At 45.5% G+C, this 25199-nt stretch overlaps 1 protein-coding gene across 3 annotated transcripts; it reads left to right on the forward strand.

Moving 5' to 3' along the window:
- Nucleotides 1-5840: 5840 nt before the first annotated feature.
- SERPINB12 (serpin family B member 12) lies at nucleotides 5841-17973 on the forward strand. Of its 3 annotated transcripts, XM_055559300.1 has the most exons (8): nucleotides 5841-5914; nucleotides 8834-9019; nucleotides 12005-12139; nucleotides 12835-12975; nucleotides 13751-13868; nucleotides 14693-14835; nucleotides 15949-16116; nucleotides 17569-17973. In XM_055559300.1, exons 2-8 carry the CDS (start codon nucleotides 8852-8854, stop codon nucleotides 17971-17973), a joined length of 1278 nt encoding a protein of 425 aa, XP_055415275.1. In that variant the 5' UTR covers nucleotides 5841-5914; nucleotides 8834-8851. The 3 variants fall into 3 exon arrangements, with proteins under 3 accessions (XP_055415275.1, XP_055415273.1, XP_055415274.1); XM_055559298.1 differs by lacking the exon at nucleotides 5841-5914 and having other exon boundaries at nucleotides 8249-9019; XM_055559299.1 differs by lacking the exon at nucleotides 5841-5914 and having other exon boundaries at nucleotides 8249-9019; nucleotides 12005-12079.
- Nucleotides 17974-25199: the final 7226 nt, after the last annotated feature.

The following is a 25199-nucleotide window of genomic DNA, read 5'->3' on the forward strand; positions in this document are numbered from 1 at the left end:
AGGCCACCAGGCTCCTCTGTCCATGGGATTCTCCAGGCAAGAAGACTGGAGTGGGTTGCCATTCCGTTCTCCAGGGGATCTCCCTGACCCAGGGATGGAACCTGGGGATCTTTATTCAGTGGTAAACAATTGCACTGCAGGTGGGTTCTTTACCACTGAGCCACCTGGGAAGCCGTGGAAGCAAAGATAGAAATATAAAAAACAGACAGAGTGATAAGGGAAACAAATATACAAATGTGTGTGCTTCATGTGAACAAATATAAATATGTTTCATATATACATATGGTTGCAAGATTAGAAAGCACATGGAAAAATAAAGGCAATTAATTTGTCAGTACTGTGAGAGCAAAATTCAAATTTATTGAACTTGTTTGGCCCTGGGAACCATGTTCAGTATCTTGTAATAACCTATAATAAAAAAAAAGTCTAAGGGTTTGCTGCATTGCAGGCAGATTCTTTACCATCTGAGCCACCAGGGACGCCCCTGAATAAATAGATATATGTATATATGTAACTGGATCACTTTGCTGAGCTTCTGAAACTAACAGAACATTTAAAATCACCTATATTTCAATAAAAATTAAACAAAAATAAAAAACAAACAACCCCCCCAAAATTTATTGTGCAGATGGAAGTGCCTCATTACTGATATTCTGCCATTTGTACAACAAATTTGAATTTGAGAATCAAAGTTCTTCTACTTCGTTAGAGGTTAAATAACAAGTCACTTACCTGGGAAGTATTATAGGGAAAAATATGATACTTTGTTATTGATATCAAAGTGATATCTTTTTTTCCCTGAGTTAAACTTGCTCAGTAGCACCAGCAATGGCTGGCTTCCCTGGTGGCTCAGCAGTAAAGAATCTGGCTGCAAATGCAGGACACATGGATTGGATCCCTGGGTCAGGAAGATCCCCTGGAGGAGGCCATGGCAACCCACTCCAGTATTCTTACCTGGAGAATCCCAGGGACAGAGGAGCATGATGGGCTACAGTCCATGGGGTCACAAAGAGTTGGACACAAGTGAAGCAACTTAGCAAGCAAGCATATATGTATGTATACCTGATTCACTTTGCTGTACACCTGAAACAAACCCAACACTGTAAATCAACTAAATTCCAGTGAAAAAATTATTTAAAAACAATGGTCACACCAAGTGACCCACCACGCACCCTATGGCAGGAAGATGCCTCCAGCGGGTATATGTTTTACTGATGTCACTGAGCGGGGACCTGGGCTGTAGAAAAGGACCACCCAGCATGGCACCCATCAGGGCTGTTCTGAACTGACCTCTCTGCCCTTGGGCAACTCAGGCATTCGTTTGTCTGTTCTTCCAAGACTCCTGTGATCTACCCAGGAGTTCTCCTCTAGATTAAATATTTGCTGGAAAATCTTTTCCACATTGCATTGAAATCTGTGTAAATGCATCATAAATGTAGATTGGAATTGCAGGACTGCAAACCCTTTTATCTCAAATCCAGACTGACTTACATAATTTCATATTTGAGTCCCCCAAACACCTCCTGCCAGCCATGGTGGTGGTGTTTAGTCTCTAAATCATGTTCGACTCTTTGCAACCCCATGAACTGTAACCCACCAGGCTCCCTTGTCCATGGGATTCTCCAGGCAAGGATACTGGAGTGCAGTGCCATGCCCTCCTCCAGAAGATCTTCCTGACCCAGAGACCGAACCCAGGTCTCCTGCATCTCCTGCATTGGCAGGTGGGTCCTTTACCACTAGAGCGACCAGGGAAGCCCCACATATACTTATATCTACTCTTTTTTAGATTCTCTCCCCATATAGGTCATTATAGAGTATTCAGTTTTGCTCTGGAGCAAGAGTGTTATCTGTGACCGCAGGCAGCGAGATGCAGGCGGAAAGAGGGAGGCTTTGAACTTGGGCTGAATTGACTGGTGTGAACATCAGCTGCATCACTTAATGGCTGGATGTACAATGAAGATACTTTCTAGACTTATGAAATGTTTTGAGAACTACAGACAACGTTTATGAAATGTGGGTCACATCGAAGGCTCAAATGAAGTGGTAGCTGTTATTACAAAGTCATCATGGGTGAAGGTAGTACTAATTTCTTGAGCTGAATAGATTTTTGAGGGACCTTTCTCTCTTAAAAAGTTGTTTCAAGTCTAAAGATAATGATGACTGAGGTAAATTATGTACAAGTTTTTCCAGTTGTAGTTTATTAAGTGGCAGCTTACATCAGCAATCAGCCTTTAGATTTAGACCTAGCCAAACAGAAGCTTCTTGTGTGGTGGATCTTTTCTAGATTAGATATAAAGTACTTCCTGTTAATGTTTGGGGAACACATCCTATTTGTATCTGGAGCCAAATTTCACTGTGATAAGTTACTCTTGAAGTTTGAATATAATCTTAGCCCTTGTGTTAAACACAAACTTGCGATGCCTAAAAATGAATTGCCGTGTTTAGTAGTATATTTACAGCATATTTTAAAATTATATATAATTTTAAAAAGTTATATATGTACATACACTACTACATATAAAATAGACAACCAACAAGGACCCAATGGGGAAATGTAATCAATATTTTGTAGTTCAGTTCAGTCACTCAGTCGTGTCCGACTCTTTGCGACACCATGGACTGCAGCACGCCAGGCCTCCCTGTCCACCACCAACTCCCCGAGCTTGCTCAAGCTCATGTCCATCGAGTCAGTGAGGCCATCCAACCATCTCATCCTCTGTCGTCCCCTTCTCCAGCCTTCAATCTTTCCCAGCATCAGGGTCTTTCCCAGTGAGTCAGTTCTTTGCATCAGGTGGCCAAATTATTGGAGTCTCAGCTTCAGCATCAGTCCTTCCAATGAATATTCAGGACTGATTTCCTTTAGGATGGACTGGTTGAATCTCCTTGCAGTTCAAGGGACTCTCAAGAGTCTTCTTTAACACCACAGTTTGAAAGCACAAATTCTTCGGCGCTCAGCTTTCTTTATAGTCCAACTCTCACATCCCTACATGACTACCGGAAAAGTAATAGCTTTGACTAGATGGACCTTTGCTAACAAAGTAATGTCTCTGCTTTTTAATATGCTGTCTAGATTGGTCATAACTTTTCTTCCAAGGAGCAATTGTCTTTTAATTTCATGGCTGCAGTCACCATCTGCGGTGATTTTGGAGCCCCCAAGATAAAGTCTGTCACTATTTTCATTGTTTCCCAATCTATTTGCCGTGAAGTGATGGGACTGGATGCTATGATCTTAGTTTTCTGAATATTGAATTTTAAGCCTACTTTTTCACTCTCCTCTTTCACTTTCATCAAGAGGCTCTTTAGTTCTTCTTCACTTTCTGCCATAAGGGGGTTGTCATCTGCGTATCTGAGGTTATTGATATTTCTCCCAGCAATCTTGATTCTAGCTTGTGCTTCATCCAGCTTGGCATTTCGCATGATCTACTCTGCATATAAGTTAAATAAGCAGGGTGACAATATACAGCCTTGATGAACTCCTTTCCCAATTTGGAACCAGTCTGTGTTCATGTCCAGGTCTAACTATTGCTTCCTGACCTGCATACAGGCTTGTATTAGTAGTAGGTTTGTAGTGACCTCTAAGAAAAAAGAACCTGAAAAATAACTCACTTATATAGCTGAATCGCTGTGCTATACACCCAAAATCAATACAACATTGCAAACAACTACACTTCAATTTAACAAATCAAGAGAATTAAAATAAAATATGTAATATGTATATGTATGTACATAAAGTGTTAGTTGCTCAGTCATCTCTGACTCTTTGTGACCCCAAGGACTGTAGCCCACCAGGCTTTTTTGTCCATGAGACTTGCCAGGGAAGAATAATGGAGTGGGTTGCCATTTTCTTCTCCAGCAGATCTTCCCAACCCAGGGATCCAATCTGAGTCTCCTGCATTGGCAGTGGATTCTTTACCACTGAGCCACCAGGGAAGCCTGTTCTGCAATAGAGTGTGGATTTCTCAAAGGCAGAAACTATCTTGTTCAGTTTATCTTTTCATACTCAGTGACTAAGCCAGTGGGAGAACTTCATAAATGCTTGTTTATCAAAAAATTAGATTATTGTCAGATTTAGCCAGTTTCTAATTGTAAAAATAAAAAAAAAAAACCCTCAGAAGATGATTGCCATATGTCATTTAATTAAGTTATTCAGTGTTCATGTTTTCCATAGTTTAGAGTTTTGTATAAAGACAGGTGGCTCAGAGGGTAAAAGTGTCCATCTGCAATGTGGAAGAGTCAGGTTTGATCCCTGGGTTAGGAAGATCCACTGGAGAAGGAAATGGCAACCCACTCCAGTACTTTTGACTAGAAAATTTCATGGACGGAAGAGCCTGGTGGGCTACAGTCCTTGGGATTGCAAAGAGTTGCACAGGACTGAGCCACTTTTGGGCTTCCCTTGTAGCTCAGCTGGTAAAGAATCCACCTGCAATGTGGGAGACCTGGGTTCGACCCCTGGGTTGGGAAGATCCCCTGGAGAAGGGAAAGGGTACCCACTCCAGTATTCTGTCCTGGAGAATTCCATGGACAGTGTAAGTCCATGGGGTCTCAAAGAGTTGGACAGACTGAGCGACTTTCACTTCACTTTCACATGAAGCCAGAAGGATTCTCTCTATTATAGATGCTCACACAGAGTCATCAGTATTCACTGCCACTCTCAGGGCACTCTTCTCTTACTACGCTTTCATCTCTGCCTTGGGAGGGGAGGTGGTGCGAAGCTATGCTGCCTGCTGTGGAGGCTTAGAACTAGCTTAGAACCTACGGGGTTGATGCTGTTCAGTCAGTCAGTCCTGTACAACTCTTTGCGACCCCATAGACTGCAGCATTCCAGGCTTTCCTGTCCTTCTCTATCTCCCGGAGCTTACTCAAACTCATGTCCATTGAGTCAGTGTTGACATCCAACCATCTCATTCTCTGTTGTCCCCTTCTCTTCCTGCCCTCAATCTTTCCCAGCATGACAGTCTTTTCTAATGAGTCAGTTCTTCGCATCAGGTGGCCATAGTACTGGAGCTTCAGCTTCAGCATCAGTCCTGCCAATGAATATTCAGGACTGATTTCCTTTAGAATTGACTCTTTTGATCTCCTAACAGTTCAAGGGACTCTCAAGAGTCTTTTTCAGTGCAGTTTGAAAGCATCAACTCTTTGGCACTCAGCCTTCTTTATGGTCCAACTCTCACATCTGTACATGACTACTGCAAAAACCAGAGCTTTGACTAGATGGTCCTTTGTTGGCAAAGTAATGTCTCTGCTTTTTAATATGCTGTCTAGGTTTGTCACAGTTTTTCTCGCTATCACAGCTAACTCGGTTAATGCTCAGGGAAAGAAAGAACAAGATGGTAGTTGGAGCCACATTAGGGAACTCATGCAAAGTTCACAAAGTTGAGTGCAGATTCCATGTTCTTTTCTTTTTAAATATTTCTGTATTTATTTGGCTGCATTGTGTCTTGGTGGTGTCATGTGAGATCTTTCACTGAAGCACATGGACTCCCCAGTTGTGGCCTGTGGACTCCGCAGTTGCACAAGGGCTCAGTTGCTCCGTGGCACGGGGGATTTTAGTTCACAGCATTGCAAGGCAGGTTCTTAGCCACTGGGCCACCAGGGAAATCCAGATTCCTTGTTCTTTACGCACAAATGGGCAGAGAGAGTTTGGTGGTGGTGGTGGGGTGGGGCTAGGGTGGGGCTGCTCTGCAGCTCACAGAGTAAAGACAATTCCAGAATGAGAGAGAAATGAGGGCCCAAAGCAGTACATTCAGTGAGAACAGGCCCAGGCAGGGGGAGGGCTCAGCCTCATCTTTTCCCCGCCAGTGTTTCATTGTGTACAGGTTCCCTCACCTCTGCCGGCCTCATTTTTTTTTTTTTTTTTTTAATCTGGGGAAGAAGGGAGTGGCCGGCATGAACAACTCTGCTCTTTTTAAAGCAGGTAAGACACTAATTGTTAAGGTCTGTGCGTTGTCATGCCAGAAAGCAACGCCCTTTCACTCTGGGCCATCCACACCAGGGAACAAGGTGATGCTGTGCAAACAGCTGGGAGCCAAGGGCTGGGCTGGGATCATTCAGTCTTTAATCCAAGTCCATTTTTCTCTTCAATATTGTCTGCATCAAATCTTCTTTTCATAGCAGGGAATAAATAGCCAGAATGTCCAGGGCCTTCCCCTCCCTTGATACCAAACTTTTTTTTTGGCCAGGCCATGTGGCATTTGGGATCTTAGTTCCCTGATCAGGGATGGAAACCACACCCTCTGCGTTGTGAGTACAGTCTTAACCCCTGGACCTCCAGGGAAGTTCCCATTCCAAAGATTTTGATCAAATATCCACATTGGTTGTACAGCCAAGGCTTTAAAAACATAAGGCTATTTTTTATCCAAAATTTTATGATTTAACAAAAGCCTGTGAAATCCCCTCAACTCAGATATTTTAAAATTTATTTGATTTCTCTACTTTTTTAGTCGACTTGTCACTACATGAGCTGTGCTTATAGGCAGAATGTGTTGGAGGTGAAGATATTTTTCAACACACCAAGTTTAGCTTTCTGAGGTGTGAGGCATTACTGAATTTCCAGACGCACCAGGAACATATGTTTCTTGGAAAGTACCTTACCGAAACCCAGTATTAATAGCACAAAATGAGAAATACGGTTATGGACAAATTTGGCAGAAAAAAAAATGTGACATTAAAAATGGACCAAAAGTTAGACCAAGAGGAGGAAGTGCGCCTGTGCAGTGGACATGTGTGTGGCCAGCAGGCCCGACACTGAGGGGCGACTTAGCATAAATAGTAAATATAGTAGAGGGAGCACTTAATCTGGATAAATCCATGGAAGTTTTTAAAAAATCGATTAATTTACTTTTGCTGTGCTGGGTCTTCGTTGCTGCATGCAGGCAGTCTCTGGTTGTGGTGCGTGGAGGCGGCTTCCTGTGTGGGGCACAGGCTCGAGGGGCAGAGGGGCAGTCATTGCCTCTCAGGCCCAGTTTCTCGAGGCATGGTGGATCTTCCCGGACCAGGGACCGAACCCGTGTCCCTGGCACTGATAACAGAATTCTTAACCACTGGACCACCAGAGAAGTCCACAAGTGGGATTTAATTCCTCAGTTTTGTCATCTCTAAAAAGGGAGTGATAGTATCTAACTTCGGAGAAGGCAATGGCACCCACTCCAGTACTCCTGCCTGGAAAATCCCATGGACGGAGGAGCCTGGCGGGCTGCAGTCCATGGGGTCGTTAAGAGTCGGATGCGAATGAGCGACTTCACTTTCACTTTTCACTTTCATGCACTGGAGAAGGAAATGGCAACCCGCTCCAGTGTTCTTGCCTGGAGAATCCCAGGGACAGGGGAGGCTGGTGGGCTGCCGTCTATGGGGTTGCACAGAGTCGGACACGACTAAAGTGACTTAGCAGCAGCAGCAGCAGTAGTATCTAACTTGCAGAGTAGGATTAAAGCTAATATATATAAAACATACATCTGGCACAGTTTTAAAAAGTTGCCTAATGCTATCTTTTTGAATTAGGGTTTATAGACTAAAAAGGTCCATACTCGGGTCTTGCCTGGGGGCCCACTGGTTGGGCTTCAGCACTTCCAGGGCAGGGGCTCGGGTTCCATCTCTAGTTGGGGAACTCCCAAATGCCGCATGGTGTGGTCAACGAAATAAAAATGCAAAAAAAATTTTTAACAAAGGTCTAAACTGGGAAGATGCTAAAGATGCAGTAACTATTTCCTAATGCTTACGGTGGGCCTCAAGTCTAGTGGTAAAACACAAATAAGAGGCTCACGTTTCCATCTGGGAACACCACAGTAGTCCCAGGCAAAAAGACAGAAGAAAGGACGGCTCATCTGAGAGGGATGGGTCCAAGCTGAAGGCTTCGTAAGAGTCTCTTGAGTCTTCTGGAATAGACTTTTGGTGGGCAAGGTTTAGAACCACTAATGAATTCTAAACCTCCAAGATCTTTCAAGGCTTATTATCTTGAACAATGCCAATGACTGACTTCAGAGCCCCATGTCCTGTAGGCTGCATGTGGAATGAGTCAGGAGGTGAGAATGTTCCAGTGGACACGGCCCCGGATGACCAGCTGGACGTTTCCGACATTGTATAACCCAGAGGGGAGGGAACTGGGGAAACACTTAGGAGAAGGAGGTGGAATGACCTTGGTGGTCAACTTGACCTTGGGGAAATGGTAGCCTTTGACTTTATTTACCTAATTAAAGGCAGTTCTACAACAAAGTAAGTAGAATTCCCCTAAAGATATGTTTAAACTCTAATCCCCGGTACCTGTGAATGAGACCTTATACGAAGTAGGGTGTTTGCAGATGTAAACAAGTTAAGGTGAGTTCGTGCTGGATTAGGGTGAGCCTTAAACCAAAGGCGAGTGTCCGGATGTGACACACACGGAAGACATGGGTAAGAACGCGATGTGAAGCTGGGAGCCGAGGTTCGAGTGATGTCTCTACAAGCCAAGGACTGCTGCCGGGGGGCTGGGAGAGAGGCATGGGACGGATCTTCCCTGAGAGTCTCCGAAAAACTCCTTGGTTTTGGGCTTCGGGCCTCCAGAACTGTGGGAAAGTCCATGTTTTGTTGTTTGAGTCACCCGCTTGGCAGCGATTTGTTGTGGCGGGCCCAGTACACTGATCACACCACTTAAGAATATGGATCTCTATCTGAGGCCATCAACATCCACATCTCCATGTATATACCATGAGGATAATGACCTTAGTTTTCCAGTTTTTAATGACACGGTGACTAATGGTGTATGGTTGTATCTTGGGTGTTTAAAACGACAGCTGTTTACCTACTGTGCCCTGAGGAATGTTTCTCTCTCTCTTTTGTTTTGTTTTCTTGTTGGTTTCAGAGTGTCATCAGATTCACAATGGACTCTCTCATCGCAGCAAATACCAAGTTTTGCTTTGATCTGTTCCAAAAGATCAGCACAGGTGACTGTCGGAAGAACATCTTCTTCTGCCCGCTGAGCCTCTCGGCCGCGCTCGGCATGGTCCGCCTGGGGGCCAGGAGCGGCAGCGCGCGCCAGATCGACCAGGTGCGGACCGCATTCCGCGTCTGGGTGCAGAGTCAGCCCCGATCCCTTGGCAAGCCTGACTGTTCCCTGCGCCCCGGGGTTGCTGGGAACTGCATTTTCATTCACGGGGCACGCCCTGCTTTCTCTTCAATCCAACCGTACTTCCAGGCTCAGGGGCGCCCCTGGCTCCCTGAGGATGCCTGATGCATCTCACCTAGATAGCTGCTCTCCTGTCTCTGTCTATCTGCATGCGTGCTCAGCCACCTCAGTCGTGTCTGACTCTTTGCAACCTCATTGACTGGAGCCCGCCAGGGATTTCCCAGGCAAGAATACTGGAGTGGGTTGCATTCCCTTCTCCAGGGGATCTTCCCGACCCAGGGATCCAACCTGCATCTTTTACGTCTCCTGCATTGTAGGCAGATCTTTCCCTACTGAGCTACCAGGGAAGCCTTTGTCTGTCTACATGTCTGGTGCTTTTTCTCTATATAATTATTGATACCGATATTGCCAGTATTTTTTAATATGTGCGTGTGTTTTCTCTCTCACTCATTCCATTAAATAAAAATGTATTAAGCACCAGTTATGTATCCAGTGGTGAAAGATTCTGGTGTCCTCCTTGACTTTCTCTTTCACTTCACATCCAGTTTGTCAGAAAGGACTGCTGGCTTTTCTTTTGAAATACATCTACGACTCCGGCCCTCCCTACCACCTCCCTGACGCCTGGATCCAGATTCCTCACGAGTGGCCTTGCTTCCACTGTCAGGGTTCTCAGCCCTGGTGCCAGAAAGATTCTTTAAAACCAAAGTCAGATCCTGTTTCCTGTTGGCTCAAAACCTGGACTTCCATTTCCCTAATGACAGAAGCCTGAGTTCTTGCAATGGCCTGTGAGGGTTTGGGGGTCCGGGTTCTGGGTAACCTGGTGACTCTCTCTCCCTCGCCTCCCCTCTCTCTGGCCACACCGACCCCTGACCCCTTCCTTGGGAAATCCACACCCACTCCTGCTTTAGGGCCTTTGCTCCATCCCATGCCCCTAGGTGACTGATTTAGAACTTAATCTCCACTTCAGGACTGTGATCAGAGTTCACCTTCTCAAACAGATTGACTTTGATTTCTCGGTTTAAGGCTACATGTGTTTGTGAGTGTGTGTGTATGTGTGAGTGTGTGTTAGTTGCTCAGTCCTGTCCTACTCTTTGCGACCCCATGGACTATAGCCCTCCAGTCTCCTCTATCCATGGGACCCTGGATAGAGACCCAGGGCAAGAGAATACTGGAGTGGGTAGCTGTTCCGTTCTCCAGAGGATCTTTCTGACGCAGGGATTGAACCTGGGTCTCCCATACTGCAGGCAGATTCTTTACCATCTGAGCCACCAGGGAAGCCCCTTAAAGCTGCATACTGACCCCCAACACTGTGAGATTCCCTCTTGTCCCATCTGCTTTCCCCACATGCATTTTCCATCTTCTGACATACCGCCTAGAGTAATTAATTACTATTTCATCCCTCTCCCACTAGAATGTAACCTCTCAGAGGGCAGGACTCTGTCCTAGAGCAGCAACCCAATACAGATGTGTAGAACGAATGAATGCCCGCCAGTAAACCACAGGCTCCTGAGGCCAGCCTTACAATTGCCTGATCTAGTCCAGAGTGCAGAGGTTCAGTGTGAGCACAGCTGTGTCCCTAAAATGGAGGAGTGAATTACTGGATTGAGGCAGCAGGTGTGTAGGGTCATTCTACTTTATTCATGTGCTTTGATTTGGTGCACCATCCCAGGTGGCACAGTGGTAAAGAATCTGATTGCCAATGCAGGGGATGCGGGAGATGCAGGTTCAATCTTCTCCAGAAGATCCCCTGGAGAAGGGAATGGCAACTCACTCCAGTGTTCTTGCCTGTAAAATCCCATGGGCAGAGAGGCCTGGCAGGCTACAATCCATGGGATTACAGAGTCAGACACGACTCAGCGTGTCCACGTGCACACACACACCCCCTTATTCCATTAGCCACACTCGGCTAGATTGCAATCGGCATCCTCCAGGCCAGGTTTCGGATGCTCCTTCTCCAGCTCGTGACTGTCACAGCGGACCTACCCTGACGACGCCAGATGCCCCCCTTGTCTCCCATCTTTCTGCAAAGCTCTGGATAACTTATCTTCTGCTCTACTGATTTCAAGCTCTAGGTCAGTGCAGTCTAACACAAATATAATCTAAGCCACATATGTAATTAAAAACTTTTTAGTAGCCATGCTAAGAAAGTGTAAAAATAGATGAGACTAATTTTAATAATATATATTATTTAACCCAATACCTTGAAAATATTATCATATCAACATGCAATCAGTTAAAACATTTACATAAAATATTTTATATTCTTTTTTTTTCATATTAAATCTTCAAAATCTGATGTGTATTTTACACTTCTAGTCAATTCAGGCCATCTCATAGCCAAGTGTGACTTGCGGATGCCTTGATAATCTTTTAGCTTGGCTACATTCTTTCTTAAATGCAGGGGCATAGCATTCTGTTTACTTCCCATCCTTCCACTTCACAGCCTGAGTCAAAAGAAACATGTACCTTTCTTTTTTTAAAATTTATTTTTAATTAGAGGATAATTGCTTTACAATATTGTGTTGGTTTCTGCCAAATGTCAACATGAATCAGCCACAGGTATACACTGTCCCCTCCCTCTTGAACCTCCCTCCCACCTCCCTCCCATCCCACCCCTCTCGGCTGTCACAGAGCCCCAGGCCGAGCTCCCTGCATCAGACAGCAAATTCTCACCGGCTGTCTAATCTACATGAGGGAATATACCTGCCTCCATGCTGCTCTCTTAGTTTGTCCCACCCTGTCCTTCCCCAGCTGCCACCTTTCTTTAACCGTTATTTAAACCGTTAATGATTATTTTGTTTAACTCTGTAATCCTTATCATTGCCACGTTATAAAAATGTTTCTGAAGCCGTTCAGACTTCCTGCTGTTTGTGTGGTCTGAAGGACCCCATCTCTCCTCTCGTGCAGGTTCTGCACTTCAACGAATTTTCCCGGAATAAAGGGGACGAGCCGGATCCCTGTCTGAAAAAAGCAGAGCAAGAAGTGCCTGCTGACAGCAGCCTGGAAGGGCAGAAGGACGTGACGGGGTCCCTGACCCTGCAGGTGGGCCACCATGAACTCTGCCCCTCCGTCCAAAGTGCTCCTCCGGCCTGTCCTGTGTGAGGCCACAGTGGTTTCTCCTCCTGAGGTCCTGGCAGACCGCAGCAAGAATCCCAAATGGCCCAATTCCTTTCTGATTATGCATCTTATGTGTCCTTGGCTGTCAAGAGTAGGATCTAGAATCTTCTGCTTAGGATCAAGAAGCTCAGACCATAGTCCCAGGACTCACCTAGGTTTCCAGGCCATGGTTCCCCAGGATGGAGCTAGGCTGAGGAGGATGGGGTGGGGGAAGCAGCTCCCCACGACTCTCTCTCCACTTCTGCTGTTCCTGCTGGAGTCTGTACTGACCCTGAAGGTTTGTATGGGTTGTCATACACCAGGAACTGTAAAGATATTCTCCAGTTTGTATATCCTCCTACGTTAGGAAGTTTAGGATTCTTTCTTGACTCTTTTTGAAAACAGAGAAAAACAAGGCACACTCGTCCAAAATGCAGTCTGCTTTGTGGAGTCCCCGTTTCTGTGTTTCCCGCCTGATCTTGATCCAACGTGGGAGCCTGGACAGGGTCCCCGCCCACCCTCCGTCCCTCGCTTCTTCTCCGCTTGCTCCCCCACCTGGTAACAGAGTGAAATGACAGCTTGCTTTATGAGGCTTTAACGCGTTTTATTTAAGATCACGTTTTATTTCTTCTTTTGTTTAGACCGAGTCTTCAAAGGATGAGAGTGGACTGCTCAGCTGCTATTTCGGGCAGCTTCTCTCCAAATTAGCCAGGATCAAAGTCGATTACACCCTGAGTATTGCCAACAGGCTTTATGGGGAGCGAGAATTCCCAATCTGCCCGGTGAGTTAGGCGTGACTGCTGATTAAAACCACCCTTTGACTTATATTTCTTTGAAATTGTGGTAAAATATCTAGAGCATAAAAACTGCCATTTTAACCATTTCCAAGTATGCAGTTCGGTGGCATTAGTTGTATTCACGGTGTTGTGTAATGATTACCCTATTTCCAAAACGTTTTCATCACTGTGAATAGAAACTCTGTACAGTACAATTAATCAGTGTTCTAATTCTTAAAAACTTAAAGCATTTTACAGCAAAGGCTCTAAAGCTACTTGCTGTTTGTCCTGTGCTGTGCTGTGCTTAGTCGCTCAGTTGTGTCCGACTCTTTGTGACCCCACGGACTGTAGCCCATCAGCCTCCTCTGTCCTCGGGGATTCTCCAGGCAAGAATGCTGCAGTGGGTTGCCATGACCTCCTCCATTCCAACTCAGGAATCGAACTGGGGTCTCCTGCACTGCAGGCAAATTCTTTACCAGCTGAGCTGTGAGTCTCCACAAATGGAATGTCCAAGTCTGGTGGGAAAGCTAGTGTCGTTTTAACTGTGGACTGCTCCCTAATAAGCATTCTATACCCTCAATTAACACTACAGGAAGTGAAATGTCTCTGTGGGTGAGACCTCTGGGTGCATAAGTCTGGGGGTAGATAGAGACCCCATGCACCCAGTATAAATGACTAGGCACTTCTTTCTCATTAGGCTTCTCACAACTGCTTCACTCCTAAACTATTAGCTAAATTGTATGATTTTATGTCACTATTTCCATTTATCCCAATTTATCAGGAATACTTAGATGGTGTGATTCAATTTTACCACACGACGGTCGAAAGTGTTGATTTTCGGAAAGACAGTGAAAAATCCAGGCAAGAGATTAACTTCTGGGTTGAATCTCAATCCCAAGGTAAGAAAGACCCAACACATTGGAGGTGATGTTCTTTTCCATTTAAAAGAAAAAGTCAGCCCAGCTTTGCAGATCACTGGTCTGTCGGGATCCGATGCTCACGTGTGTGGATTGGGTCCAAAGCTTGTTGTGCAGGTGTCAAATAGTTAAAATGCTTAGATGCTGTGGTTACTTATTTCTGGTCCTTTGCTCCATCGTAAAGCTGAGATGCCTTTCAGCCAAGTACAGTATCAGCAGGATGTCAATTAGTTCCATGTTTCTCTAAGGGTCAGTAGAAAGATGGTGAATAGAATCTGTTTATTCAGAGGGAAATAGAAATAAGATCCTAATTCTTGCCAAATTTTACCTAGATTTACAGATATTTTCTGAGTGAAGGAATGGTGGTGATGTGTAGTGAAAATTTGAGTTCAACAAAAATGGAAGAATATTTTCAATCTGAAACTGCCCTGTCTGACTTTTTTGGGGGTTTAGTTTTCTTGGATTAGGCTTCCCTGGTGCCTCAGTTGGTTAAAGAATCCACCTGCAATGCAAGAGACCTGGGTTCGAACCCTGGGTCAGGAAGATCCCTGGAGAAAGAACTGGCTTTCTACTCCAGTATGTTTGCTTGGGAAATCTCATGGACAGAGGAGCCTGGCGGTCTGCAGTCCATGGGGTCACAAGAGTTGGACACAACAACAACTAAACCACCACCAATTTTCTTGGATTACTTCCTGGATGAGACATACTTTAGTCTTGGGAATACTAAACTGCATTTAAAAAATCTGTCTACTTGAATACTTTTGCTACAATTCATATTTGGGATGTTCTCTGGAAACTTTTTTTAGGTAAAATCAAGGAACTCTTCAGCGAGGACAGTATCAACAGTGAGACCGTGCTGGTGCTGGTGAATGCTGTCTACTTCAAGGCCAAATGGGAGAAATATTTTGACTGCAAAAACACGGTTGATGCTGTTTTCTCTCTAAGTGAGGTACCAGAGCACAGTTTTCTAGATATTCACTCAGAACTTCCACTGAATGATGGGCAGTATGTGTACTCACATCTAAACTTAGGTCTCTGGGTTACGACTGACGTTTACAAGAGCATTTGGTTATTAATGAAAATCAGTGCCTAAAGATTACGAAGAATTTTTGTGCTAGGTGCTGCACTGAGCATTTTTCCTTCATTATTTCATTTCTTCCCCAAATTAACATTATGGAAATAGGTGTTATTATTAGTCCTACTTAGGAGTCCAGGGGGAAAAAATGCATAGGTTACTCAGCCAAACTCATGCGTTATGATTCACGTATTTGCCTCAAAAACCTGTGTCCTCATTTCAAAAGAGCAAATATATATTATCAGTATTATATATATTGTATTTTGTATATTGTATGTGACTTATAACTATATATGAGTATTATACATGTATAGAAAGAGACCCAGTAGGGAACATACGTTTATCTATTAGCATAGGTAATGCCAGGAGAGAGAGATGGTGTGTACCTTTGTTTATTTTTCTACATTTTCTAACTTTCTGCACAAGAACAGCTGTGCTGTTCTCTCCAGCACGGTGCGTGCTCCTCTGTCCATTGGCGACCTGCTGCATACTGTGAGGCTGTCATGAGGCTTACTGCGCCCTTTCCTCTGGCAGAAGCCCAGGCGGCAGGAGTTGTTATTTAGTACCCAGAAGCTTAGCGTTTAACTAAGTTTCCCACTGATGCTTCTGTGGGGCCATCCAGGCCAGTAGGGATAGAGCATCCTGGGAGGCCAGAGGCTGGGGTGGAGCAGGTAAGGATGAGGAAGCTGGCAGGGCTGGTTTCAGCTGGAGAGGCTGTGGGTAGACACCTGGATGGACATCCTACCAACAAGGGGTCTTAGGAGCTGAAGAACCTACCAAAACCATGGAAAGATGGGATGTTGGCAAAGTAGGGGCCACCTGGTCAGCGGGCAGAAGGCTTTGTTAGACTGGACCCCTGTGGCTCTGAACTTTCGGGGGGAAGCCCCTTCTCACCTGGACTGACCATGTTTTCAGGGAAGTTGGGGACTGTGTGGGTTTGTGAGCTTCTTGTGGCCATGTTGTGACTTTCTACCTTGTCTGCCTCAGAGTGAAAAGAAGAACGTGAAGATGATGAACCAGAACGGGCTGTTCAGAATCGGCTTTGTGGACGAGCTGAAGGTGCAGATCTTGGAGCTTCCGTACACGAAGGGGAAGCTTGACATGGTCGTGCTGCTGCCGTCCGGCTCTGAGGACAACCTGAAGGCCCTGGAAGAGGTAAGTCTTCATTTGCACATCTCTGCAGCTGCAGTCCATGGGGGCGCAAAGAGTCGGACACAACTGAGCGACGCAGCAACGACGACAGCATATTTGGGGCTCCCCTTGTGGCTCAGCTGGTAGAGAATCCTCCTGCAATGCAGGAGACCCAGGTTCAATTTCTAGGTCGGGAAGATCCCCTGCAGAAGGGAATGGCAACCCACTCCAGTACTCTTGCCTGGAGAATCCCATGGACAGAGGAGCCTGGCGGGGTACAGTCCATGGGGTTGCAAGGAATCGGACACGACTGAGCGACTAACACACACACACACACCATATTTCATCATATCATCTTGAGGAAGGATGGTATCTGGGCTATCAGAGAATCAGAGAATACATACGAATCTGAATTCATGAGATATTTATTTTTCATTTGTTGGGAACTAAAGAACAAATGCCAAAAATATTAGATAGGACTTTTTTTGCTCATCTCATGGTTCTCTGCAGTTATTTTTCCAGACCAAGGGATCTGGAAGCTGAGGAACTTGAGAATTGCAAAAATGAAGTCACTTTTCCTTTTTCCTGAATATCCTGACGTCTGGCCTCTTCTCCACTATTTTGCTGTAGCTCATTTAGTGTTCCTTTAGCTTAATCCTCTTCCTCGGTCCTCGTGCTTGGACAGAAGTGGAGATGCTGATGTTGAAGCAGATTACTTGTGAAGTAGGAATTAAGAATAAAGGTCCAGCTTGGTGGGGTGGGGGTGGGGAAGAGAGAAAGTGAGACAGAAATACAGGGATATGGGAGAACAGGGTGACAATGAGAATCATAACTCTTATTCCAAGTTTATCACGTGCCAGCACTATGTGAGGGCTTCCCAGGGCGCTCAGTGGTAAAGAACCCGCCTGCCATGCAGGAGACACGAGAGACGCGGCTTCCATCCCTGGGTTGGGAAGATCCCCTGGAGAAGGAAATGACCCTCCGCTCCACTGTTCTCGCCTGGAAAATTCCATGAACAGAGGAGCCTGGTGGGCTGCAGTCCATGAGGCCACAGAGAGCCTGACATGACTGAGCAACTGAGCACAGCCGTACTATGGGAAGTACTTGACATACATTAGTTTGCTTAATCCTTGCAAAACTCCAGTGGTATTACCTCTGTTTTATAAAGAGGAGGTTGAACTTCAGAATATTAAGGATTGGCCAAGCTCACCTGATGTAATCTAATGAGCTTTGCTGAGCATTGAACACTAACCTGTCAGACACCAAAGAACAGAGGAATCCAAATTTTCTGGTATCTTTTAAAGAGGAAAGAGATTTTCTTGGAGGACTTTTAAATGAAATCAGAGGATTCTGAGGCAGAGACCTTGAGGATTGTTACCAGCGGTGGAAATAGAGTCAGGCCCCCCTTTGAAGTGTATAGGGCATCCTTTGCAAGCTCATCATCTGACCTTGAATATGATTTTCTTCCTCTTGTAGCTTGAAAGAAATATCACCTACGAAAAATTCGTGTCCTGGAGCAGTTCAGAAAATATATCAGAAAAAAGAGTAGCTGTTTCCTTCCCTCGGTTCAGCCTGGAAGACAGCTACGATCTCAACCCTGTTCTACAAGACATGGGCATCACGGATATCTTTGATGAAACAAAGGCTGACCTTACTGGAATCTCTCCAAGTCCCAGTTTGTACCTGTCAAAAGTTGTCCATAAAACTTTTGTGCAGGTGGATGAAAATGGCACCCAGGCAGTCGCACCCAGTGGGGTTGTCGGCATGGAAAAGTCCTCACCATCCTGGGAGACATTTAATGCTAACCGCCCTTTTCTCTTTTTCATCAGACACAACAAAACCCAAACCATTCTCTTCTATGGCAGGGTCTGCTCTCCTTGAAAGGGGAACATGGTCTGGTGCTTGGAGCTGGGAGAAAGCGATGATACGATTCACCCCTGGTATCACACGGGCATTTGCGTTTCGCTAGCATCCAAAGCTGACTGAATTTCATCACGACTCCACGCTCGCCACCTCCGGCCGTTGGTCCGCACTTCTCCTGACCTTTCTCTCACCCTGTCGCAGGTTCTCATCTAAGTCCTTTAGTGCTAAAAGGTCCTGCTCCCTCCCTGAACTTTCACCACCCTAAGCTTTCAAGCATATAAATTTACCCACTGTGACCTCAAGGTCAGCATCATTGAGGACGATATAGATTCTAAGTTACAGACCTCCTTATAAAGGAATCCTGAAAGTTCAAGTCATTAGTCTGCTTCTAGGAACTGGCAGACTCAGAAAACACTTTTCCACGAGTGGCAAGAGAAAAGGTTTCCGTGGGATCTGTTTTGGAAACTCAGCTGCTCCTGCTGTGACCCTGTGCCCCGGGCGGGGCGCTCCTCCTCTTCTGTCTTCTGCTGCCTGGAGGGTGTCCTGTGGGGCTGGGCTTGGTGGTGGCTCAAGGGAGTAAGACTCCCCCAGCAGCCAGCGTTTTGCAGAGAGCAGGGTGGCATTTGTCTTGTGAATCTGACATGGACTCGGGAGAGTAGCCAGTGAATTAAAGAGAGACGCAGTCTCAGTTCTCCTTATAAAGCCATCAGCATGAGGCACTTCCTCTGTCTCTTCTTCACACCTGTCCTCAGAGAATTCTGCTCTGAAGTTGCTCCTAAGGGCTTCCCTGGTGGCTTAGACGGTAAAGAACCCGCCTGCCAATGCAGGAGACCTGGGTTGGATCCCAGGGTTGGGAAGATCTCCTGGAGAAGGAAATGGCAACCCACTCCAGTATTAGAATACTGGAAAACCCCATGGACAGAGGAGCCTGGTGGCTGCAGTCCACGGGGTCGCAGAGTTGGACACGCCTGAGGGACGGAGCTGCGCCGCACCGGGCATGCGCTGGTGGCCCCTGACAGCGCGCTGCGGGAGGGAGGCAGGGGCCGCCCTCACTGCGGCCCCTCCCGTGCCTCCCTCCATCCTCTGCCACGTGGCCCGATCTGTCCTCCCAGAGGCCTCCTAAGAGCCCACTGGGGCCTGGGCACGATGCTCGTGGAAACCCTTTCCCATCAACTGCAAGCTAGACACCAGAGCGTTCAAGACCCCAGGACACAGGGCCTTTGTTCTCGGAGGTGCCGATCTGAGATCTTGATCTCTGCCTCAACTGCATGGTCTGGAGTGACCACTGACACTCTCCCGTAAAGGTGGATTCTGGTCTGGCTTGTGGTCCGGTTTCCTTGCCCTGTGACTGCCCTCCTTCCGGCTGCCCCTGTGTTGGTGAAGTGTGGCTGTAGCAGTTTCTACAGGAGGAGGCGGGTTAACTTCACATGCTCTTGTGCTGGGCCTTCCCCTGGTTCTGTCTGTGCTCTCTCTCGTTCTCTCTCTTGTTCTCTCTCTAGTTCTCTCTCTCGTTCTCTCTGAAGAGACAAGGGTCATGCCCTTTATACAGGCGTCTCATGGTTCAGACTTGCTCACAGCATAAAAGATTCTCATTGGTAACATGAGGCTGTTCTTCCAAGTCCTTTACCCAGAATACATCTCCCATGTGTCAAATTTATCTCAGATAATCAAAAATCGTCTCTCCCGTGGTTCCTTTTTGAGGGTAGGGTTTCCAGGGCTGGTTCCATACTGACCTGACAGTGCGGTTGGACACTGACCTTGACCTGTATTATGGGTCTGGCATTGTCTGGTGTTGCTTTTGTTCTTATTATTTTCTTTGCTATGCATATTTTCTCATTTGCATTGGGGTTTTTCAGAATTTTAATCACGAAGGGAAAATGAATCTATTTACAATAAAGAGAAGAGTGTGATTCTTAAATCTGTCTGAAGTCAGTAAACACCATCTTTACTGACCTTTCACTGATCAAAATGTTTCCTAGTGAATAAAACATTTTGTCATAAAATATGTATGATGTGTTACCAACTGACTTTTTTTAGTGACATAAATACTTTTAAGCTCTTCATCCAAAAATGCAATAATACATACCCTATAAAGCTAACAATTCTTTTCAGTTATTTAGGAGTAATACATCTTGTGCCAGGAATAATTCTTTTCCCAGCTTTCCACCCTAAGTACATACAAAGACATATAAAAAAACATGAAAACTCACAGTAATTCTAAAATCTGAGAATGATGGACAGTGGATCATCAGAATAAGGAAGACACCTCTGCTGATTGCAAGTTGATATGGCCGGGTGGAAAGGCATGGTTGAGAGGGGACCTGGGAGGTGCCTGTGTGTCAACCTGCCTTCTTTTCTCCCCACAACTGCCATCCCCTGAGTTCAGAAATACAAGACAGCGGCCAGTCTAGACCAGACACCCATCTCTCTACTTCGTATTTGTTGCTGTCTCCCAGCCGGAGTCTGTGTGGGATGGACGTGTACACACTGCTGTGTTGAAAATGGATCACTGACAAGGACCTATTGCAGAGCACAGGGAGCTCTGCTCAGTGTCACGTGGCAGCCTGGATGGGAGGGGAGTCTGGGGGAGAAGGGATACTCTTAAATGTATGGCTGGCTCCCTTTGCTTTTCACCTGAGACCATCACAACAGTGTTAATCTGCTATACCCCAATACAAAATAAAAAGTTAAAACAAATCTGTTTTCTTTCTGAAACCACTGAAAGACTGGATGAAGCTCCTCGAGTTTGACTCAGAGGAAGGCGAGGGCAGGCAGCGTGCTCTCCAGTCCAGGCAGTTTAGTCATTCCAAGTGAAGTCCTTCTGGGGGAACAAAAACAGAAGGAGTCCTGGTGGAGATGTTCTTGGGTTTGTATGGTACCTCTCTGCTTTGCGTGTCAGAGTCAGGCCATCTGAGGAGACAGAACCACAGAACCACAGTAGATGGAACCCCTGAGACCTGGGGAATTAAGCTCAAAATTAGAAGCCCTCTGACTCTTTTTTCTACTCTCAAACCAGCATGAGCGACCCTTCAGTATGGCAGCCGGAGGCAGTGCGGGCCCGCCGGTTGGTGGGCTGCGGTGAGGGCCGGAGGGCCAGCCAGGGCTGGCGAGTCGGGGGTGGGATCAGCACTTCTGGTCCAAGGTCTCCTCCGTCCACAACGCTGCAGGCCGACACATGAGACAACATCGTCAAAAATGTACTCACTCACGTCTACCCTCGATGTTCTGGCAAGAGAGCCACGAGCACAGTGGGAAGGGCGCCCCGGCGCTCCCTACCGCGCAGGCTCTGTCTGTCCCGTCTTAGTGCAGCTCTAGTTCTCTTCGACTGCATACATTTTTCTTACAAATTTCTGCCTGAAGTTGCTCTTCAGTTTCCCCTTAAACTGGGGCGAGCCAGAACTTGTAGTGCTTCGTCCCCGATGGCTGTTTACTTCTTTTGCACGTGTGGCTTTTAATAAAACCACCACTTCCTTAACCTGTGCTGCAGGTCCCGTAAGTGGCGACAGGGAAAGGAAGCTGAGCGGTTGCCTCCGTGGGTTTCTTTGCTCCAAGGTTGAATGCCAGCTTCAAAGTTGTTCTTTCTTCACATTGCTAACGTTGTATTCTTGCTTTTCCGAATCTACTGTCTTATTCTTTTCTTCTTAATAAAAGCTCCACAAAATTTATCCCCATATTTGCACACCTCGTACCAGTATATTCTGGATATTTAATATCTGATTTAAAAATTCTCATATTCTAATGCGCAATTTTGCTTATAAATAATGATATCCATACTAGTGCATCAAAGTATGTTTTAACTACAAATGGCAAAAAGGATTTAAGAAGCAACCAAATGCATGACAGTGAGGCTGATGGAAATCCACGCAGGTTTTGTCAATTGACATAGGTTCTGAATAAACCAGCCCATGTCCAAGGCTGAATACATAGGGAAAACCTGCAGGGTTACAGAAAAAAGTAGAGCCAAATAAGGATGGGATACATCAAGCTATGAGACTTCAGAAAATTCTTTATGACAAGAGCCAGAAGAGGGGTGTAGACAACTTTTGGCCTGAAGAGTCAGATTTAAGGAGGCTTCACCTTTATGGAATTGGAGCTGAAGTCAGCTGTGATAAGATGTGAAAGAATGGAATGAAATATAAGAAGACTACTAGGGAGCTAAAAATATAATGTGTGTGTTAGTTGCTCAGTTGTGTTTGACTCTTTGCGACCCCACAGACTGTAGCCTGCCAGGCTCCTCTGTCCATGGGATTTCCCAGGTAAGAATACTGGAGTGGGTTGCCATTTCCTTCTCCAGGGAATCTTCCCAACCCAGGGATCGAAACCATGTCTCCTGCAATTAGAAGCCCACACACTGCAACTACAGAGTAGCTTCTGCTGGCCAAAACCAGATGAGCCAAAAAACTAGACATGGCTAAAAAGCCCATGAGCAGCAGTGAAGACCCAGCACAGTCAAAAATAAACAAATAAATCTTAAAAGAATTGTTGCTGTTGCTGTTCAGTTGCTAAGCCATGTCTGACTCTTCGTGACTTCATGGACTACAGCTCCCCAGGCTCCCCTGTCCTTCGCCATCCCCTGGCACTTGCTCAAACTCATGTCCATGGAGTCGGTGATGCCATCCAACCATCTCATCCTCTGTCGCCCCTTTCTCCTCCTGCCCTCAGTCTTTCCCAGTATCAGGGTCTTTTCTAATACCAGGCTCCTGTCCCCTGAATTCTCCAGGCAGGAATATTGGAGTGGGTTGCCATGCCCTCCTCTATTCTGGCCTACCCTTTGCCAAAACCACATTTAAGTATTTAATGACAAGCCTTGCCCTCCAATAGAACAGGTCTTACATTCTTCTCCTTCAAGAGCATTTGGGCTATTTTTGGTGCTCTGCTATTCCATATAAATTTGGAATCGGCTGGTTAATATTTTGAAAAATGAAACCTCTTGGGATTTTGATTGAAATTATAATAATCAATTTGGGAGAATTGAAATTTTTACAGTATCGAGTCTTCCAAACCACAAAATATTTCCCACCATTTGCTTAAATCTTCTTAATGTTTCTATATTATGTTTGATATTTTTCTATTTACAGGTTTGCACATTTTTCAGTTTTAATAAATATGAGATGCTTTTTTGATAATCTTTTAAATTGTACATTTAAGAAAATTTCAATTTCTAACTGTATGTTGCTAGTATATGAAAATATTTGATTTTTTAAATATTGACCTCACAGTCAGCAATTTGCTAAACTCACTTTTCAATTCTTATAATGTATGTGTGGGTTCCTTTGTAAATGATTATTCTGTTTTTTCATTTTGAGTCTTGAGACTTTAATGATTTGATCTATCAATTGTTTGTGGTTAAAGTTTCTTTACTTCAGTTTTTAAAATTAATTTTTATTGGAGTTGATTCACAATTTTGTGTTAGTTTGTACAGCAAGTGCGTCACTTGCACACACACATATATCCGCTCTTTTTAGACTCTTTTCCCATATAGGTCATTACAGAGTATGGAGTAGATTTCTCTGTGCTATACAGTAGGTCTTTATTGGATTGTATATTTATGTTGTGTTCTTGTTCAGTTGCTAAGTCAAGTTCTACTCTTTGGGACCCCATGGACTACAGCAGGCTAGGTTCCTCTGTCTCTCACCGTCTCCAGGAGGAGTCTGCTCTATTTCATGTCCATTGAGTTGGTGATTTTTTTATATATTAATAATAATGTACATATGTCAGTCCCAACCTCCCAATTTATCCTTCCTCCCCACCTCTTTCCTTCCTTGGAGACCATAAGTTTGTTTTCTACATCTGTGACTCTTTTTCTGTTTTGTAAAAAAGTTAATTTGTACTTTTTTTTTTTAAGATTTCACATATAAGTGGTATCGTATGATTTGGTTCAGTTTTGAACGGAAGCAGTGATAGCCGACACACTTGTTTTTTGTTTGATCACAAATAGAATACTGTTTTTTCCTCTCTCTCCATTTCTTTCTGTGTATTGACTCCATTGAAGAACGTGTAGTATGAGTGTGATTCCTACTCAATGTGTGAAGACTCCAACGTTCGTGCCATTAATGTGCCAGTTCTGAGAAGTCCCCGGAGGATTCTTCACAGACCTTGATAAACTGATACAGAGTTTATCTAAAGGAGACTATATATAAGATTTGCCAAGGAATTTGGGGGAAGCAAAAAAGAGTGAAAGGGCTTGGCTAGATAATTAAAACACGCTTGCCTCAGGTGAGCTGTCCTATGGGTAGAACCAAAGACAGAGAGGCTTGTTCAGGTCCTCTGGGGGGTGGAGGTGAGGGGAGTGGTCCTCAGAGAGAACCAGGGCAGGGTAAGGGGCAAGTTAACCACTCTGAGGTCTCCAGTGGAGGCTGGCTTCTGTGACCCTGTGGGGGCTCTGGAGGACACGCTGCCCTAGAAAACTGGCCTCATTCTGATGCAAGGGACCCATCTGTCCTTTTTACCCTTCTGCAGGTGAGTCACACCTGAGGTGTGGCTTGGCTGGGGGCAGGCTGCTGCCTAGCTTCCCGGGCAGGTGGCTTCCAGTGAGCTGGAAGTCATTTGACTGACAAAAGAGTGACTATGAACTGTCAGGCAAAACAGCAGCTGGGCGCAGGAGCAGTGGGGGAAGCAATCCGACTGGGACCCCAGGAGCAACCATGCCTTTTAATGAAGAATGAGAATCTTATAGGCAGTATCAGTAACAGACATGTGGAAGTTGTGCCAAAACTTGAGGGGCGGTGGGGAAACCATTAGTGCCCTGGTTTGGGGCTTAACTCCTTCTTCTCCTCACTCCTAAGCATAGAAAGCATTCTCCTATTTTCTAATCATCCACCTATTTCCTACCTTTAGGATCGTTTTGATACAGGAAGGAAGAAACTGACAGAAAATGGGATTGGGGCAGGGCCTAACGACTGGAGGCTGCGATGACATTGACAATTAGGTTTAAAGAGGAGAATAATGCGATCCATAGCCAAAGAGAGGACGGCTTCCCTGGCGGCTCAGCGGTAAAGAATCCACCTGCACAAGGAATCTGCAGGACACTCGCGTTTGATCCCTGGGTCCGAAGATCCTCTGGAGGAAGTCATGCCAACCCACTCTAGTATTTTTGCCAGGATAATCCCATGGATTATCATGGGATCGCAGAGTCGGACACAACTGACGGTACTGAGCATGCGTACACACAACCCAAGGGAGGAATTGCAGAGTTCAGCAGTTTACAGCAGGAACAGTTCCTGCTGATGGTAGCATCCAAAGCG

This window comes from Bubalus kerabau, chromosome 21, assembly GCF_029407905.1.
Source record: "Bubalus kerabau isolate K-KA32 ecotype Philippines breed swamp buffalo chromosome 21, PCC_UOA_SB_1v2, whole genome shotgun sequence".
NCBI classification, from domain to species: domain Eukaryota; kingdom Metazoa; phylum Chordata; class Mammalia; order Artiodactyla; family Bovidae; genus Bubalus; species Bubalus kerabau.